The sequence below is a fragment of the Nicotiana tabacum genome, chromosome 19 (assembly GCF_000715075.1).
Source record: "Nicotiana tabacum cultivar K326 chromosome 19, ASM71507v2, whole genome shotgun sequence".
In the NCBI taxonomy this organism is placed as follows: Eukaryota; Viridiplantae; Streptophyta; class Magnoliopsida; order Solanales; family Solanaceae; genus Nicotiana; species Nicotiana tabacum.
The window spans coordinates 45,991,830-46,009,377 of NC_134098.1; the positions used below are offsets into that span (position 1 = coordinate 45,991,830).

A 17,548-nucleotide genomic window follows, 5' to 3' on the forward strand; every position below is an offset into this window, starting at 1 on the left:
TATTTGTATGTAACCGAAAGCTGACAAACTAGAGTACGTGGTCCAGAAAAATATTTGCCCAGCAGCTTTTCTTTGAAAAAGAACAAGTGAAAAAGAAGGATGTAGCACTTTCAGCACGCACCATCACATTCCAAAGCTTCTGCTTTTGTTTCCTTTGACCATTTTTGTTTTCCGCTACTTGAATTGGAGATCAAATATGATGATCCAGGAATTAGGACCACCAGAAGAGTTATAAATGGTAACAGGAAAACTTGTTCATCTTCTACTAATTAAAAGGTTTTCTTTTAACAAAAACAAAATCCTGCTCTTTACGTTATGTCAGAATTTCTCTTTAATAATTCAAATAATGTAACATATTTGTGCGTTGCATCGGAAGGAGAGTCGTGGCCTCAAATCTCAGACAAATGAATGAGACCTGAGTAAATTCTTCCACAGTATAAAATAAACTTGCCAGCGAGAAATAGAAAAGGAACTTTTAGCACATTCCTTCAACAGTATGAATCTTAACTGGTACTAGGAAACAAACTGAATTGTGAAGTTAAAATCTAACCAGGGAATGCTCAAATGGGCCTATAAAGAATTGAAGCTGGTATTCTGAGTACATCTATAAACAATGAAGAAAATGAGTTGAAAATTTGTAGCGAACACAAAAAGGAAACTGACTACTGCTAATCTTACTTCCACCGGAGGGATTGCCTTATCCCAGTGTAGATAAGCCCCAAAGACCGTCCTATCAAGCAAACCAAAAAGAATGAGATAGCATCGCTCAGCTTAGAAATAACAGTTCTTATCACCGGCATTGCAATATCAGCCAATTCAAGGAGAAGACTGTAGTAATATCTCCTGAAAGGTAAAGAAAGATAACGACAGTAAATAAATTATACTTCGGGCTTGCTAATGCCTGCACAAGCAAAGACGTGGGGCAGTACCAAGATGACTCAAAACAGCTCTTCCATGTATCTTTGTCTACAAAATAAGACTTAATTGACCAAAAAGTCTGTTAGGGCTTCAACATTTTGAGATGCCAATATAATCAGTGATGTAATATACCAACTAAAAAGACCGATCCACAACCAGGATATGTGGATCAGGAAGCAACTTCTCGCTGTCTACGAACAATTCTCAATTTGAACAGCATGCCCAATCTTTTGGGCAGCTCTGCAGCATTTGATAATTAAAAAGATCAACTAATTATTTTGTCATTATTTTGACAAAAAACAAAGATTCTCATTATTTTGCTACGCTCAATAATATAAACCTGGCACACTTCACGTTTGTACAACAGCCCGCAATTTTACCAACAATTTCCTAATTGGTCAGTAGTAGAGCAAGTGCTCTGAACCTTACTATCATGTCCTTTAATTATAATTGCAATTCTGTCACCTTAGCATAACCAATTATCAGTGTAACTCTCTCGGTAGCAGAGATGAGGATGTTGAGATGGATGTGCGGGCACACCAGGTTAGATAGGATCAAAAATGAGGTTATTCGCGACAAGGTGGGTGTGGCCCCAATTGAGGACAAGATGCGGGAAGCGCGGCTTAGGTGATTTGGTCATGTGAGGAGGAGGAGCACAGATGCCCCGGCGAGGAGGTGTGAGAGGTTGACATTGGAGGGCCTACGGAGAGGTAGAGGTAGGCCAAAGAAGAGGTGAGGAGAGGTGATTAGGCAAGACATGACGCAACTTCAGCTGACCGAGGACATGACCCTTGATAGGAAGGTATGGAGGTCGAGGATTAGGGTAGTAGAGTAGGTAGTCTAGAGTGCTCATAACAGTAGTATTGGCACGCAGTCTCGCTTTCTGTGGGTAGTAGATTTTTATGACAAACCGTTGTTTTTTTTCATTGTTGATTACCTTACTATCTTGTTGTTTTTATTCTACTTTTATATGGCTTTTTGGTACTATCCCTTCTTGTCTATATTTTCATTAATGTGGTGTTTATGCTTTCTTGAGCCGAGGGTCTATTGGAAACAGCCTCTCTATCCTCACAAGGTAGGGGTAAGGTCTGCGTACACACTACCCTCCCCAGACCCCACGGTGTGAGATAATACTGGGTACGTTGTTGTTGTTGTAGTGTAACTCTCTCGGTAAGCAATCATGCATTTCCTCTGTCTATGGTCATAAAATTATCTTATATCTGCATTTGATAACTAAGGACATATCAGCTACAACATTGGGACCAAGGCTAATTTTTTCTAACATTTGGACCCAAGTATCTCAGGTAATGAACTGAAAACCAAAATTACATGAAACACATTACTAACCTTGACAATTACCCGAGAAGATCCCAGGGTCCAGGACATCACAGGAAGAAGACCAAAAAATTAAATGCATGATATGAAATAAAGCATGAGAAATGAAGGACTCTACTTACCACCCAGTTAAGGCCCTAAGTTCCTTGGTTCGTTTAACAGCTACAGAGATTTGGTTGATCACAACAGTATTCAGTTGAGATAAAACAGGCTGAGAACTCATCACCCTAAGCTTCTCCCACCACTTCACATTTTGAACTTTGTTCTTGCTAGATTCCTCGATAAGATGGCATTGCAATGTGCACAAGTCAAACCGATCTTCGTACATGGAAACAACTGCGTCCATGTTCTGATGCAACCATTGTTTCAGAGCAACCTGTTAAAACATTTGAAAGGCAAAAATTCATCAGTAGATCAATATATTATAAATTGCAAAATGCATGTCCCTCTCAGACATGGCAGGTGGCTTATAGCTCTAGACTCCAAAACATTTGTGATTTTACAAAAGTTTATTTTGATATTTTGATAAGGTAAAGTATTATTAATAAAAGGTGTACCAAGAAGGTACACAAGCTTTTGATATTTATTGCATTTCCTCCACCAAATTCATCCACCGTCAGTTATCATGAAATTTGTCTTTTTCATGCAGAATTAGAGACTTGGCTGCTCCACATATTTAGATAATCTCCCCTGCAGAATGCGACTATTTTCGTTATTCAGTAAAGATCATTAGATCTCCACTGTTTCAGTAAAGACTATGTGCAGTAGCAACCCGGTATTCCCATATATAAGTAGCAATTGGACAAAACGTTAACCCTAATAATCAACCAAACCACATCGAAGTCCATGAAATCCTTCGACAGGCAAGGAGAAGTTCAGTTAACCAGAGAGAAAAGAAGCTGCCACTTTATTATATCAGCTAACAAGACCATTCACTGCTAGAATTTCCGCGATTTTTTATGAAGGAAGCCGTTGGAAATAATAAATTTTCGACAGCTTTTGAGGCTTCAGAGAGGTCTGAAACCAACTCGTCTCAATGAATTTTTGAGAGCAAAGAGTTGTCATCAATACTTTTCGACGGCATTTTAACTGCCCTTGGTGTATGAAAGAGCTAGTGATGGTTTGAGACTTTTCAACGGCCTTCCATCAGTAAATAGATTTTTGACGGCCTGCCGATGGAAAATGTCACATTTTGGAAAAATATTCTGCACTTTCGGTGGTTAAGTCATTTTCAAGAATCTTTTTTACCTTTTTCAGAGGCTTTACCCTAGAAATCCGTCAAAAATCAGGAGATTACACTGCAATACTGTTCTAGTTTTATGTCTAACACACTACCTATCAACTTCAACAAACAAGCACATCTAATAATCCACTAAACCTCCACCAAACAACTAACACATTCACCATCATCAGAATATCCAACAAAAAAAACATTACATAAGCAATTACCAATGTCAAAACGAAATATTAGTTAGCTTTACATATTGCTTAGAAAAACAACCAAATCTATTGTTTGGTGCATTCAAAAACAACAAAAGCTACACATCGGCATCCCCCTCGTCATCATCATTAGGGTCGAGAAGGGAGGAAGGCCCAAATTATTATTTTCTAGGAGTCTTCTGACCAATGTTGTAACAACTTCATCTACCAATTTTCTCAATGAACCTTTGGAGAAAGGTTGAATTGAATGGCAGGGAAGTGTTTAGTATTGTGAGGGGAAGACGAGGATTTAGCACATAGAACCGTCATACTATTCTAACATTTTATTATAACAATGGCCAGGCCATTGAAAAGTTTCAAACTATCACAAGCTCTTTCATACAACAAGGGTAGTTGAAAATTCCGTCAAAAAGTATCGACAACATCTCATTTCTGTTAAAAATACATTTCAACAAGTTGGTATTCAACCTCTACGAAGCCGTGGACCGACAGAAAATTATTTTTACCGCCTTTCCGGTGATTTCCTCCATCAAAAATCCCAGAAATTTAGCCGTGAGAGTAGTTGGAGGTGACATGTGAAACTTTAATTAATCCTTGTTTACCCATCCCTAAAAGCTTAGCCTACTTAGAACAGCAGCTTACAAAATGTAAGATGCGCAACTCAATATTTATGCCATGAAATTTACATGTTTAACGCATAACCATGTCAATTATACATCTCAAACTTTAGTTTCTTTTAGGCTTCATCTTTTCTTCATATTCTTTAGGAGACAAGTCCAGCATATCAACTAGCTAGAGAAAAAGGATCATTTCGATCATTAATGACTTTAGTTTAAGAATGTATTATGACAAATAAAGGAAAAATGCAATGCCACTACCAACCGGTAACATGAGCACAGAAAACAAAAGCCAGCAGGCAGAACCTGAAGTATCAACTTATAGTCTCCATAAAATGAGGTGGACAAGAATATCTAAGAAAGAGCAGAGGCGATTCTGAATGAAGACAAGTTGTGAATATATACAGAGGAGGATCCATGATTAACACAATTAAAAAAAATGTTTGTAGCCACATAGAAGTAATACCTCATTGCGTAATTTCTGAAGTGCCCGCGTTGACAATGTACACAAACTCAACCCTACGTTGTTCATTTCATTTGACATACTACTATCAACAGACATAAGCTCCAAATACATACTTGCGATCCCATCTGCCAACATTATCACCAAATCCTCCAGTATAGAGACTCCATGCTCCATAAACAAGCTATCACTATAAAAGCCAGCTTTCCTGCCATGATAAACATTAGAGAACACTAAGGCATCTTCTGGATTTTTCTCTCTTTTTTTTCCTTTTGGGTTGGGAGTATCCAGACTCCATAGGGACGTCAAACCATACCAACTGTGAGGAGAACATAAGAAACAGTAGCAGACCAGAACTTTTGTTCTGTTTCAGTGAAGCTAAAGTGACTATTTGAAAAGACTTTAATGTTCATGGGAGATATCCAAAAATGTGGTAGCATGAATTTTTTTTTTCCTTTTGAGAAGGTAAAGATTTTATTAAAACAGTACCAAGATGGTATGCAAAGATTCAGAGAACATACCAAAACAACAAACACTCCCTACATTCCACCTAATACAGGAAATCCATAAACTGATACAGATCCACAAAGAACTACCCTAATACCAATGTGGTAGCATGAAATAAAGGATGAGAAAAAGATTCTTCTGACACAACAAGAAAAAACAATGTTCGAAAGAGGGACTCAATGACAACATAAAGAAAAAGAAGAAAAAAAGATTTTTCTAGAGGCTGAAACTCTAACAACATGAAGAACAGGAATAGAAGACTTCCTAGAGAAGTGCTTGGAAATTCAATGGTAAAACATAGAGACTGTTTTGCTTGAAAAAATTACCGGAAGCATGACTGTAATGAAGGACAAAGGAGGTGTCGTCGTAAGGGCCACCGGAAAGAGCAATAACGCCAAACACTCATCCAAAAGGTTCACTGTGTTGTGGAACAGTCACCAAAAAAAGTCACAGATGGTAAACATATGAAAGAAAGAACAATCGAAGTAGGACGCATAAGGCCATGCCAATATGCATTCTTGGAGCTGAAGAGGAAGAAGGCGTACAGATATGTGATTTCCAAGATTGAAGAAAAGCAAAAGGGTTTGTTTTTGAGAAAACTGGCAGCCCTGCTGAACTTCGATGATTTACTGCTTCTTTGGTGGTGTATGACCAGGGGCGGATCTACTTAATAAAATTGGGTTCACGTGAACCCATAGTCTTCCCAATAAATCAGATATTCCATGTATATAATTCACATAAATTGTCTAATATTATATTCTGGCACCCATTCTCTAAAAGAGCTAAATGGTTCACTGGATGGATGGTTGGTTTTATTTCCCTAAGGTCAAGGGATCGAATCCACTTGTACTTCGTTCTTGTATGATTTTCTTTTTCCTTTATTTCTTCCTTTCATTTGTTTTCCAACACACATGCTACTCAATAATCCTTATTTCTCTCTTTCAACTTTTCCTAATATCTATTATCTCCTCATCCCAATTTATGCCAACCCCAATCCCAATTTCTTAGTTATTAATTGCTTTTACCTCAAAGAATTTTGAACTGTTAGAATAGTTTCTTAATGAATATTGTAGTTTTGGCAAATTGACTGAACAATAAATTACACAATGAACTTGCTTAAATATTTTGATTACAATCAAATTATTTAACTTTTGTCCATAATGTTTTTATTATAGCATATAGTTTATTTTTGTAAGCAATTTCCATATAAAGAATGTCATATATTAATATTTTTTTTGATTTTTCCCGTGCTTCTTTTTGCACAAGTTTCAATTTTTATTGTATCAAATTGTCACTAACAGTCTATTTTACCTCTTTGTTTTGAAATATCAATGGTAAGAATTGAATGGTTTAAAAAATATATTGTATATCTTTTTGAATGATATTCAAAATTAATAATAAGCTATAAATCACCAAATGTTCTCACATCGATTGACATTATTGACAAGCACCACATTTACATTAAAGTAGATGGTGCACCCATGGTTTCAAAATCCTGGATCCGCCTCTGTGTATGACTTCGATTTTATGACTTCAGAGAACTCCCAGAGAAGCAAGACATTCTTTTTTCATTGGTCTTCTGCAACCTCTCGTATCCTTGAGCCCTCTGTAGCAACCCCCGGCTTCCTTAAATCAAGGTAGAGAATTAGCAGGGCCTTACCCCCTTATAGTGAATGGTATCGCAGCTTATGTTCGGCCCTATTACTCACACAGGAAAATTCTTCTTAAATAATAAGCATCTGGGAAGGCTGATTTCCAGTTACCCATTTAGCTTGTTGGTGTATATGGTGTTGGCATTTTTTTTTTCTTTTTCCTTAGATGTTTGAACACTTAGGAAGTGCATAACAATACCAGTGGTTCCCAAGCAGTAACAAAAAGGCTACATATCGATATGCAGAAGCTACTTGAATATCTGTCAGGATCGTAAATACTATGCTGCCTTGTTGAATTGTCTAAAAACCTTATCTAAAAGCTTAAACTGCAAAAGAGTTGGCACTTGTGGGGTCCCACTTGTTGTTGTTGTTGTTATTTAGGTATACAAAACATCCTCTTACATGCGAGCTCGATTCTTCTTGAGCCAAGCACTTGATAATACTTTCTTTATAGTGGCAGTGACTCTCCAACTGAGAACCTCTACCAACTCTTTTTTGATAAGATTGGTAAAATTTTATTGAAAGAAAGTACCGAGGTATAGAAAAGTACAAACAGAGACTGGAATAGCTGTTACAGTCAACTCAGCATATCCAAAATCTTCAAATACTGAAACAAATCGTCATCTACTCTTTCCTTACACCAAAAATATATATTCTACAAACATCTATTCTTCACAATGGTGATATGAGAGATTTTGCCTTCAAAAACACCTACTCTTCCTCTCCAACCAAATGTTCCACATGATGCAAAGAGGGATGGTATTAGAGAACCTCCACCAACTCTAATACCAATTGTTATAAAATGAACCATAAAGCACAACCTGAAAGACTAGCTTGTTAGGTGGGAGAGCTTATTCAATCTATAAACTCACCACACTATTTGAAATTGTTGTGGGATAGGTCCTTGTTCAAGTTGGTTCATTAAAAATTTAAATCGACCAGCTTATCACGATTGGCACCCATTCCTTAGGTCTAGGCAATCACTCTTGGCAATTATCACCCCCACTACGAGCCCAAGCCACCTCTTAGAGCCACGGCCTCAAGCATCGATCAACCAATTCTGATGTAAGGTGAAAGAATTTGACGATCACCCCCCCCCCCCTCCCCCAAAAAAAAGTGTTAAGGCAATGGGCAGAGTAGCCCAAGACCTTATAAATCCCTCTGAAACCCTTGCTCGACCAATGTGAAACGGATATATTCTCTCAAAGAAGTAAGGGTTGAAAAAAGATTTCCTAGTGAAGTTAAAATGAAAATTGTTCAAAGAAATAGCCGGGAAAAACATAAGCCTTTTTCAAAACATCAAAAGCTCCTACAGACAGTTCAGAATGAAAGAATCAAGGCAATTCATTCTGCGAAAAGTACACATACATGAATATAGCAGGAATATTGTTGACAGCAGGCTTAATCACTAGTTCTTTACTCAAAGAAAAGGTAAACGAATAGAAGAAATAAACATAAGAATTATTGTTCATTCTATATTCATATGACTAAGAGAAGCAAGGGCTGGTTTTCTTACCTGACAGAACCAAATCTAAGAACACAGATTAATTCAGCAAATAGATGGTCCTTCCCCGACTTTCTGATGTTTGTCAGGACTCCATATCCGTTTAAGTTATTAACCAGTGAAGAAAGACATTCCTGACAATGTAATAGGAAGAAGAAAGATCTAAATATAAACAGACTTGAGCCTATGTTCTTTCCAAAATTCAAGTATATGTTTCAAGTCATACCTTGTTAGTATTGCCATTTCTCAAAGAGAGTTCCTCTTCCAGCCAAGTAACACATAAAGGCTGACACAACGTCTGAATGACATCATTAAAAATGGCCAACAGGTTACCACTGCTAAAGGTAACAGCATTTGCAGAAATATTATCAACCTGTTAAGGTGCAAACCTGTAATTAAAGACTGAAAAGGAAAGAAAAGTAACAAAAATGAACTGTATAACCAACAGTTCTGCTCTTCCGTCTTCCACTTACTGTCGATGTGAAACATTAAAAGGCTAATGCCCCAGTACCAGACAAATTATGTCATGGACCCCAAATATCTGACTCAAAACTATTGATAAAGAAAATGCTGCATTCATAATAAACCTTAGCAGTGCAAACTATGCATCAACTGACACCTATTAAGAAAATGGACTTTTTTCTTTATAAGGTTATTTAGATGATGGACCTTGGACCTAACTCAACCTTGAAAGCTAGCTGGAAATGTGAGGATTGTTCAAGACTTATAAAGAGACTACAACCATACCCTGAATCAATGTGGGAATTTAACACCCCTCCACATGCCAGAGCTAGACATCTGGAGCGAGATAAGATTAAATGAGCACACAATTGGGAACCCAACATTAGGGATGAGTATGGTGCTGATTCAATGTTAAGAAAAATGGACATTAGACCTAACTTAATCCCAAAAGCTAGCTCATGAGATGAGAATTGTCCAAGATTAGAGAAACAATGCTCGTACTGTCAACCAATGTGGGACGCGTTGGTCAAGCGTATGAGCCATTTTCTTAACAAGGTATCAAAGCCAAACCCATCTATGTTTTTGTATTACCCAATGTCCAGCCTTGTGATATGTTATCCACACTACAAGATGTCCATCGTTTGGCTTGCGAGGGATATTAGAGCTAGTTGCCCACCTCATTTTCAAGATTGGTTAAGTCATTTTTTAGTGTTTCAATATTGGTTGTGTCATACCAGTACGTTTGATAAGAAGATTGGTTGTGTCGTACCAGTACGTTTGATACCCTATTGGTCAGGTGCATGAGTTGTTTTCTTAACAAATCCAATTCAGATGTACCTAATTCTTTATTATCTCCACTAGTTTCATGAGTAAATTAGTCTACTTCAGCCAAGTTTACCTGAATTTTTAGTACCAAACAAGAAACTTCCATTTTATAATACTCCCTCCGGTCCACAAATTGGTTGGGTCATTCTTTTAATCAAAAAAGAATATGAAGGATCTGCTGGTCGTAATTAACTGTCCCATATTTTTCAGGTGTATGAGTTGTTTTCTTAACAAAACTAATTCAAAACTACCTAATATCCTTCATTTTGCTCCACTAATTACATGAATAAATGAGTCTAGTTCAGCCAAGATTACCTATTTTTTTAGTATCAAACAGGTTTTCCATTATCACCAAGATGTTTTATTCAAATGCATAAGGCAATGATAGAGACAGTACCTGCCTCTTTCTTGAGTAACTGAAAAGACGTCCACATCAACCTTAACCTTGGACCTTGAGCAAGGGCAGACAAATTTGAAGGCTGTTTTCCATGTCTCTGTTCAGATGCAAGGCTTGTAGCACCAATATCCCCTCGTTTTATGGAAGAGAGAGAATTCATCAGTTTTCCTTTTACTACATCCCATGCAAACTCTATGCTGATGCGATCATCATTTTTCCTCTCACTGCAATTAAACATGGAAAAGGTGCAACAATGAAAAGCGATACATAGATCAAAGTATCAAACAATGCCAAAGACTGAAATGCACCTTCAATCAACCAACAATACGACTTCCAATAAAACAAAGCTCTCGTCTAACAACCATTCTTACCTACCCAAAACGGATGATCCTTCAGTGTCAACATTTCCGCTTTGGATCTTTCCTCTAGCATCTAAAGCAGAATTTTCTTCGGAAGGTATCACTCCAGCTATATATGTAAGCACTATACTAGTCATGAGAAGCATTTGGTCAATGGTAGGAACCCATTCGAAAGTTACTGCAGCGTCAGCATCAACCAGAGATGCTAGGCAAAAGCACCTCTTGCAACTCTGCATGTTTGATCTTCTCTCCAGTTTTATTAAGTACGGTGTAATGGCCTTCCGAACGCTCAATGATGGCAAGCGGGATACTTTACAACTCTCAAAGCAAAATCCCCTGAGACAAAGATAGCGTGTATCAGACATCACTGAAGTAAAGTTTTTTTCTTTTTCTTTTTAATGGCAGTGACCCTATTATACTGATGGCTATGCAACAGCAAAGAAGAGGAAGCCTATATCTATTCGACGTGGAAGCCTAAGATTTGAATTCCATAACCTGCAACCCTAAGGGGATAAAGAAGCATTAGGGGGATGCAGTCTTCTTTTCATATCTTTATCTTCTTTTTTTTGCAACTAAATCCAGAGAAATATAAGTGGCTAGATCAGGAAACAAGACCTGCGTACTAACATAGGTGAACTTTTAGGCATGAAGAGTTGTTGTTTTGAGAACCGTCCATTGTCAAGCAGGTTAAAACTTGAACAGAAAGCCACTTGTCCTGCCATATGTAATTTTGCTTTCCTAGTCAAAAGAATCAATTGCTTTTCAACATGCTGCAAGATGCTCGCACTGCCTAGGCTTCCAAAGCAACAACTGCATAACCAACAAATGATAATCAATTACTCTCATGAGCATCCAGTCACCAAAGAAATCCAGTCACCAAAGAAAAGGTCCTCTAATTTGAAATGCTTCTCTCATTTCATTCCTTTTCCACGCGGCAAGTTCCATGTTTTGCCTTTTTCTTTTATACTAGGAGTAAATGAAAAGGCAGCAGACTTGTGGTCAAAATATGAGAGTTTTAAGAGCATTGTCACTCTTAATTTGCTAAAAGAAAAAACATGACCGTGCACCTTTCATAATGTATGAATGCAACATGTTCTCATCATACGTCTTAGTTCAAGCAATAACAAAAATAAATCTTTGCCTTCTTTTTTACAGTAGAGTTAATTAGACTTCCGTAAAATTCCAAAGCACCAGATACATGAAACTTGTATCAAATCACATTTTTCTCAAAAATATAGGACGTGTTCAAATTGTAAATAGAACTTTAGAAAGGCTAAAATAGCATTTGCATCCTTAAAATAAATAAACAATCATAGGAGATCGAAATATAGTACAGACATACGCATTAAAAGTACTAGAATTTACATTCCCCGCAAAATTAGATTGTACTAATCACGAAGTGTGTTATGCTGTACTGTAGCATCCACTATTTCAACAGAATCATTTTTCCTTCATCATATAAGAAAGCTCATTCAATATAGCGTTCACCTCAACAAACAGAAAGAACTACGTTTACAGAATACGGCAGAGCAATTAAGAACAAACAATTTCATCAGCAACAGCGATACACATACCAATGATTTCTAGATGAGTGCAGATTGGTTAGAACTCTAAAAACACATCAATTAGATGTCCCAATGCAAATAAGCTTAGCGAGGGAGACAACGATACGTAGTTCCAGCAGGACAAAAACCCTAGATACCATGGACAGAGGAGAAGAAAAAGAGAAAGCGAAGGTAGAGGAAAGCAGTGGTGGGAATGAAGATTTACTCGATTGGAAATGTGAGTACCTGGACGATAGATGGACACTTTCTAGTCAAGTAGTCCAAATACAGCATTCGCTTACTATAGCAATCACATGAATAGACCAAATTAAGGGACATAGGCCCTAATATCCAACTTGGTGAATTATTAATGCCGGTTAGATATTTAGTGTTTGGACATAGATTTAATTGAAATATAGAAAAAAAATTGAATTTGTATTGAAAAATAATTTTTAAAGTTAAAGTTTTGTTTGGACATGTATTTTATTTGAAGAAAAGTTAAAATTTTATAAGGGTAAGAAAAATTTTCACCCAAAAACTGTCCTAAACAAGTTTTTGAGAACTTTTTTTTCCAAAACATAATCATTTTTCACAGACGAATAATGTTTTTAAAAAATTTTAAAAATAAAGTCAAAATCTATGGCCAAACGGGAGCTAATTCATTATGGTCAAATTTACTTCTCTTCTTTGGAATGTTGTCTACATTCATCTCGTTATATCTCGCCAAAATTTGCACCTACTATAATATTATGCATCCAAATTTACCCTTATCTCTAGCAAACCCTCATTCCTAACAATTACCCACAATTTTTCAAATTTCATTTATTTAAGGCACTTATTCTTCTTCTTTCACCATTTTCAAAAATCATCATTGATGTAAAGGTGCATAAACTTGATAGGAGCTAATTAATTGATATACATGTTTTGGTGATCACGTGGAATGGATATTATCGTGCCTCAGTTTTCTCGCAAAAACGGGTTGTCACGACCCAATATCCCAACCAATCAGGATCATGATGGCACCTAACAACGTTTGCTAGGCAAGCCAACACACAACAAATAAATACGAAAGAATAACAGCAAATGACTAATCAGCAAGATACTAAGAATAAGTAAAAGCAACTCTAAAGCGGACAAGTTAAGTCTAAAATCCATACTAACGCAAACCATCCAAGATGTGGAATCACAAGTATATGAGCTTCTAGAGTTTGCTACATACACTATTCTGAAATAAAATACAACATTGTCCGAAAAATGAAAACAGTACAATGGAAATAGGAAGACGACTCAAGGGCCGAGAACAAAATGCAGTTCTACATTGAATCACCCGTCTGGTATTCGCTAAGCACCTCTCGGGACTCCGTTGGTACCAATATTCAGACATGCACAAGAAATGTAGAAGTGTAGTATGAGTATAACCGACCCAATGTACTAGTAAGTGTCGAGCCTAATCTTGGCGAGGTATTGACGAGGCTAAGACAAGACACCTACAATAAACATGTGCAGTTATATATCAAGAAATAACGAAATAACAGATAAAGTGTCAAATATCACAACGGGATAGGGACAAGAGAATGGGATAACAAGTACACAAGTAAATGGGTAATAAACTGAAACATAAAGTAAAGTATCACTGAGTAAACCTCTTTCCAAAGTAAATAACAAAGTCACAAGCCAAGTCCACATTTCAAGTATCAAAGTAAAGAGCAATGAAATCAGCCAAGTTTACATGGCATCACCTTTCGTGATTTTACTTTCATCCTCACGTTATAATATAAAAGCAAGTGCACGGCATCACCCTTCGTACTTTTACTCCCATCCTAGCTTAATAATATAAAAGCAAGTGCATGGTATCACCCTTTGTGTTTTTACTCTCATCCTCACATAATAATATAAAAGCAATTGCACGACATCACCATTATGTGCTTTATCCTCACGTTCACTCAAGCAATGATATCAATATGTAAATAAGACATATCAATCCCCTTCGTGTATTTTATTTTTTCTCACAAACAACACACTACCAAGCAAGGTGGGAGCAAGTTCAACATCAATAATAGAATTTGAACACAACTCGTTATATGAAAATCTTCCAACAATTTAGCATCAGCAACCAATACCATAATAATCTCGACATAAGAAATAACATGAATACGAGTAATTAATGGATTAAACAATCTATCTAAAGCATTGAAGACATAATACAAAGATAACATGGCACAAATGGGGCTAATTTCATGCTTATCCTATGGCCAACGCATATACACTTGTCACCTTGCATATACGTCGTCCCCAACACATAGATCACATAGAAAATAGACCCTATTTTATCCTATTTTTCTCAAATCAAGGTTAACCAAGATACATACCTCTTTTCGGAACACAATTAACAATCCAACATGATTTTTTATTTAGAACAAGCCTCCAAACCAATTGAATCTAGTCAAATATTATTCAAATAAGTCAAAAACAAGCTTTAGAAACTACCATCGGATGAAAAAGGTTCAATCTTTAACATAGTTGAAAAAGTCAACAAAAAGTAAATCCGGGCCCACGTGGTCGAAATCTGAAATTAAAATTAAATCATGATTACCCATTCATCTCCAAGCCCGGATATGTGATTTTTTTCGAAATTCGACCTCAATTTGAAGTTTAAATCTTAATTTTATAAAATTCCTAAATTCTACCCAAAACCCCCCAATTTCTATTTTGAAATGCATAGATTTGATGATAAAATTCATGAAAAAGTAATTGAAATTGATTGAAAATGAATTTAAATATTAACTTATGAATTTGGGAAGAAATTTCTCTCTAAAAATCGCTTCTATGGGGTCTATGATTAAAAAATAGTGTAAAATAAGTTAAGCTCTGAAATCCCAATATTTTACTTAGTTGCATATATTACAATTGCGAACTCTTATTCACAATTGAGACGTTTGCAAAAGCAAACCACTGATCGCAAAAGCGATCAGTGTCCCAGTGCTTCTAATGTCGCAAATGTGACTTTTCCTTCATTTTGTAAAGACCCTCGTTCATCGCAAATGCGGACCAAGCTTGCATTTGCGAAGCTGCCTTGCTCCTCCTCAGTATCGATATTGCGACACTGCCATCGCAAATGCGACCCCCTGGCTCGCAAAAGCGATACTAACTTTGTAATTGCAAAATATTCCAGCCATGCCCATTATCGCAAATGCGAGCCTGACATCACAAATGCGAGGCTCGCATTTGCGAACAGGTTCTCGCAATTGCGAGACTTGCAATTCAGCAACACCAGTTGTTGCATCAGATATCCAAAACTATCCGCAATGCATCCGAAACTCACCTGAGTCCCTTGAGATCCAATATGAACATCCACACAAGTTTAATAACATCAAACAAACTTGTTCACTATCTCAAATTATAAAAATAATATCAAGTTCAAGAATCGATCATTAAAACTCAAGATTTTCAACTTCAAAACTCATTTTTCCAACTTTTCACATAATACGACAAAACGGCATCGGGTTACCCCAGACCCCAACCAAACATGCATACAAGTCCAAAAAATCATACGAATCTACCAAAATCGTCAAAATACCGATCCGAGGTCATTTACCAAAAACATTGACCGTGGTCAACTCTAGTCACTTTTAAAGTTAAAAATTACATTTTTTTCAAAATGTCACATATAAACTTTTCAAAAATCAACAAGACAAAAAGGATTTAGTACTCAAAACGACCTATCAGGTCATCACATTCTTCACCTCTAAAAAAATGTTCGTCCTCAAACGGACATAGAGCTATACCTGGACTAGCAAAAAGGTGTAGGTATCTACTCCTCCTATCGGACACGGACTTCCAAGTAGCCTCCTCAATCGTCTGACCTCTATAATGCACTTTCACAGAAGGAATCTCTTTAGACCTCAACTTCCGAACCTACCGGTCTATAATAGCCATCGACTCTTCCTCATATGTCAAATTATCATTAAGTTGTACCGTGCTGAAGTCTAAATTATGTGACTTGTCTTCATGGTACTTCTAAAGAATGTAAAATACTAAATATACCCCTGCTAGGCTAGGAGGCATTGCAAGCCTATATGAAACCTCCCCAACTCTCTCCAAGATCTTAAATGGGCCAGTAAACCTCGGGCTCAACTTGCCCTTTTTTCCAAATTGCATCACGCGCTTCATAAGTAAAACTCGGAGAAGAACCTTCTCACCCTTCATGTAAGACACATCTCAAACCTTCCGGACTGCATAACTCTTTTGCCTCGACTGAGCTGTACGAAGTCGCTCTTGAATCACTTTCATCTTTTCCAAAGCATCACGAACCAAATTTGTGCCCAACAATCTAGCCTCGACTGATAGCTATTGTTGTTGGCGAACTCTATTAGAGGTAAAAACCGGTCCCACTGACCCCCAAAATCCATAGAGCATGCCCGCATCATGTCCTCCAAAATCTGAATAGTACGCTCAGGCTATCCGTGCTTCTGAGGATGAAACGTGGTACTCAACTCAACCTGTATGCCCAACTCATGCTGCATAGCTCTCCAAAAGTGTGCAGTGAAATGCGTGCCCCGATCTTAAATGATAAAAATGGGCACACTGTGCAGCGAATAATCTTTCGGATGTAAATTTGAGCCAAACTCTCTGAAGAATAGGAAGTCATTACTGGAATGAAGTGTGCGGACTTAATCAACTGGTCCATAATAACCCAAACAACATCATATTTCCTTAAGGTCCATGGTAAGCCTACCGTAAAGTCCATAGTGATGCGCTCCCATTTACACTCCGGTATCACCAACTTCTAAGTCAACCCGCCCGATTTCTGATGTTATACTTCACCTGTTGACAATTCAAACACCGAGAGACATGACCAATAATGTCTTTCTTCATCTTTCGCCACCAATAGTGTTGTCTCAAGTCACGATACATATTCGTGACACATGCGTGAATGGAATACCATAAACTATAAGCCTCCTCAAGGATCAACTCTATCAACCCATCAATATTCAAAATACAAATTCGGCCTTGAAGCCGCATAACACCACCATATCCAATCACGATCTCCTTAGCACCACTCCGCTACATCATGTCTTTCAACACCAACAAATAAGGATCATCAAACTTACAAGCCTTGATATGCTCCAATAAAGATGACTATGCCACAACACAAGCAAGAACCCTGCTAGGCTTTGAAACATCCAACCTCAAGAACTGGTTGGCGAAAGCCTGAATATCCATGTCTAGTGGCCTCTCCTCTGCCGGCAAAAATATCAAACTACCCATGCTCTTCGCCTTCCTACTCAAGGAATCATCCACCGCATTGGCCTTCTCCGGATGATATAATATGGTGATATCATAGTCTTTCAGTAAATCTAACCATCTCTGCTGCCTCAAATTAAGGTCCTTATGCTTGAACAGATATTGGAGACTCCAATGGTCGGTATTGACCTCACATGGAATGCCGTATAGATAGTGCCTCCAAATCTTGAGCGTGTGATGGACAAGGTAATTTTTCTCATGAAACTTTAACTGATGATACG

General features: G+C 37.3%; 1 protein-coding gene across 5 annotated transcripts; it reads right to left on the bottom strand.

The window, feature by feature from the left end:
- Positions 1-461: 461 nt before the first annotated feature.
- LOC107759167 (uncharacterized) lies at positions 462-12,360 on the bottom strand. Of its 5 annotated transcripts, none has more exons than XR_001642114.2 (10): positions 12,054-12,360; positions 11,095-11,289; positions 10,492-10,815; positions 10,125-10,344; positions 8,663-8,809; positions 8,449-8,570; positions 4,777-4,981; positions 2,376-2,629; positions 930-1,158; positions 462-843 (listed from the first exon to the last, which is right to left on the bottom strand). XR_001642114.2 is itself a non-coding variant. In XM_016577038.2 (9 exons), exons 2-9 carry the CDS (start codon positions 11,199-11,201, stop codon positions 675-677), a joined length of 1,548 nt encoding a protein of 515 aa, XP_016432524.1. In that variant the 5' UTR covers positions 11,202-11,289; positions 12,054-12,360; the 3' UTR covers positions 462-674. The 5 variants fall into 5 exon arrangements, 3 of the variants coding, with proteins under 3 accessions (XP_016432524.1, XP_016432525.1, XP_016432526.1); XR_012702666.1 differs by having other exon boundaries at positions 12,270-12,353; XM_016577038.2 differs by lacking the exon at positions 930-1,158.
- Positions 12,361-17,548: the final 5,188 nt, after the last annotated feature.

Excerpts from the sequence above, each read along its gene's own strand:
- LOC107759167 (XM_016577038.2), bottom strand. The coding sequence starts at position 11,201 with ATGGCAGGACAAGTGGCTTTCTGTTCAAGTTTTAACCTGCTTGACAAT. Across the intron at positions 10,816-11,094 it reads TCACCTATGTTAGTACGCAG|GGGATTTTGCTTTGAGAGTT; the intron begins GTCTTGTTTCCT and ends TCTTTGTCTCAG. Across the intron at positions 844-2,375 it reads CTTAGGGCCTTAACTGGGTG|GAGATATTACTACAGTCTTC; the intron begins GTAAGTAGAGTC and ends TTTACCTTTCAG.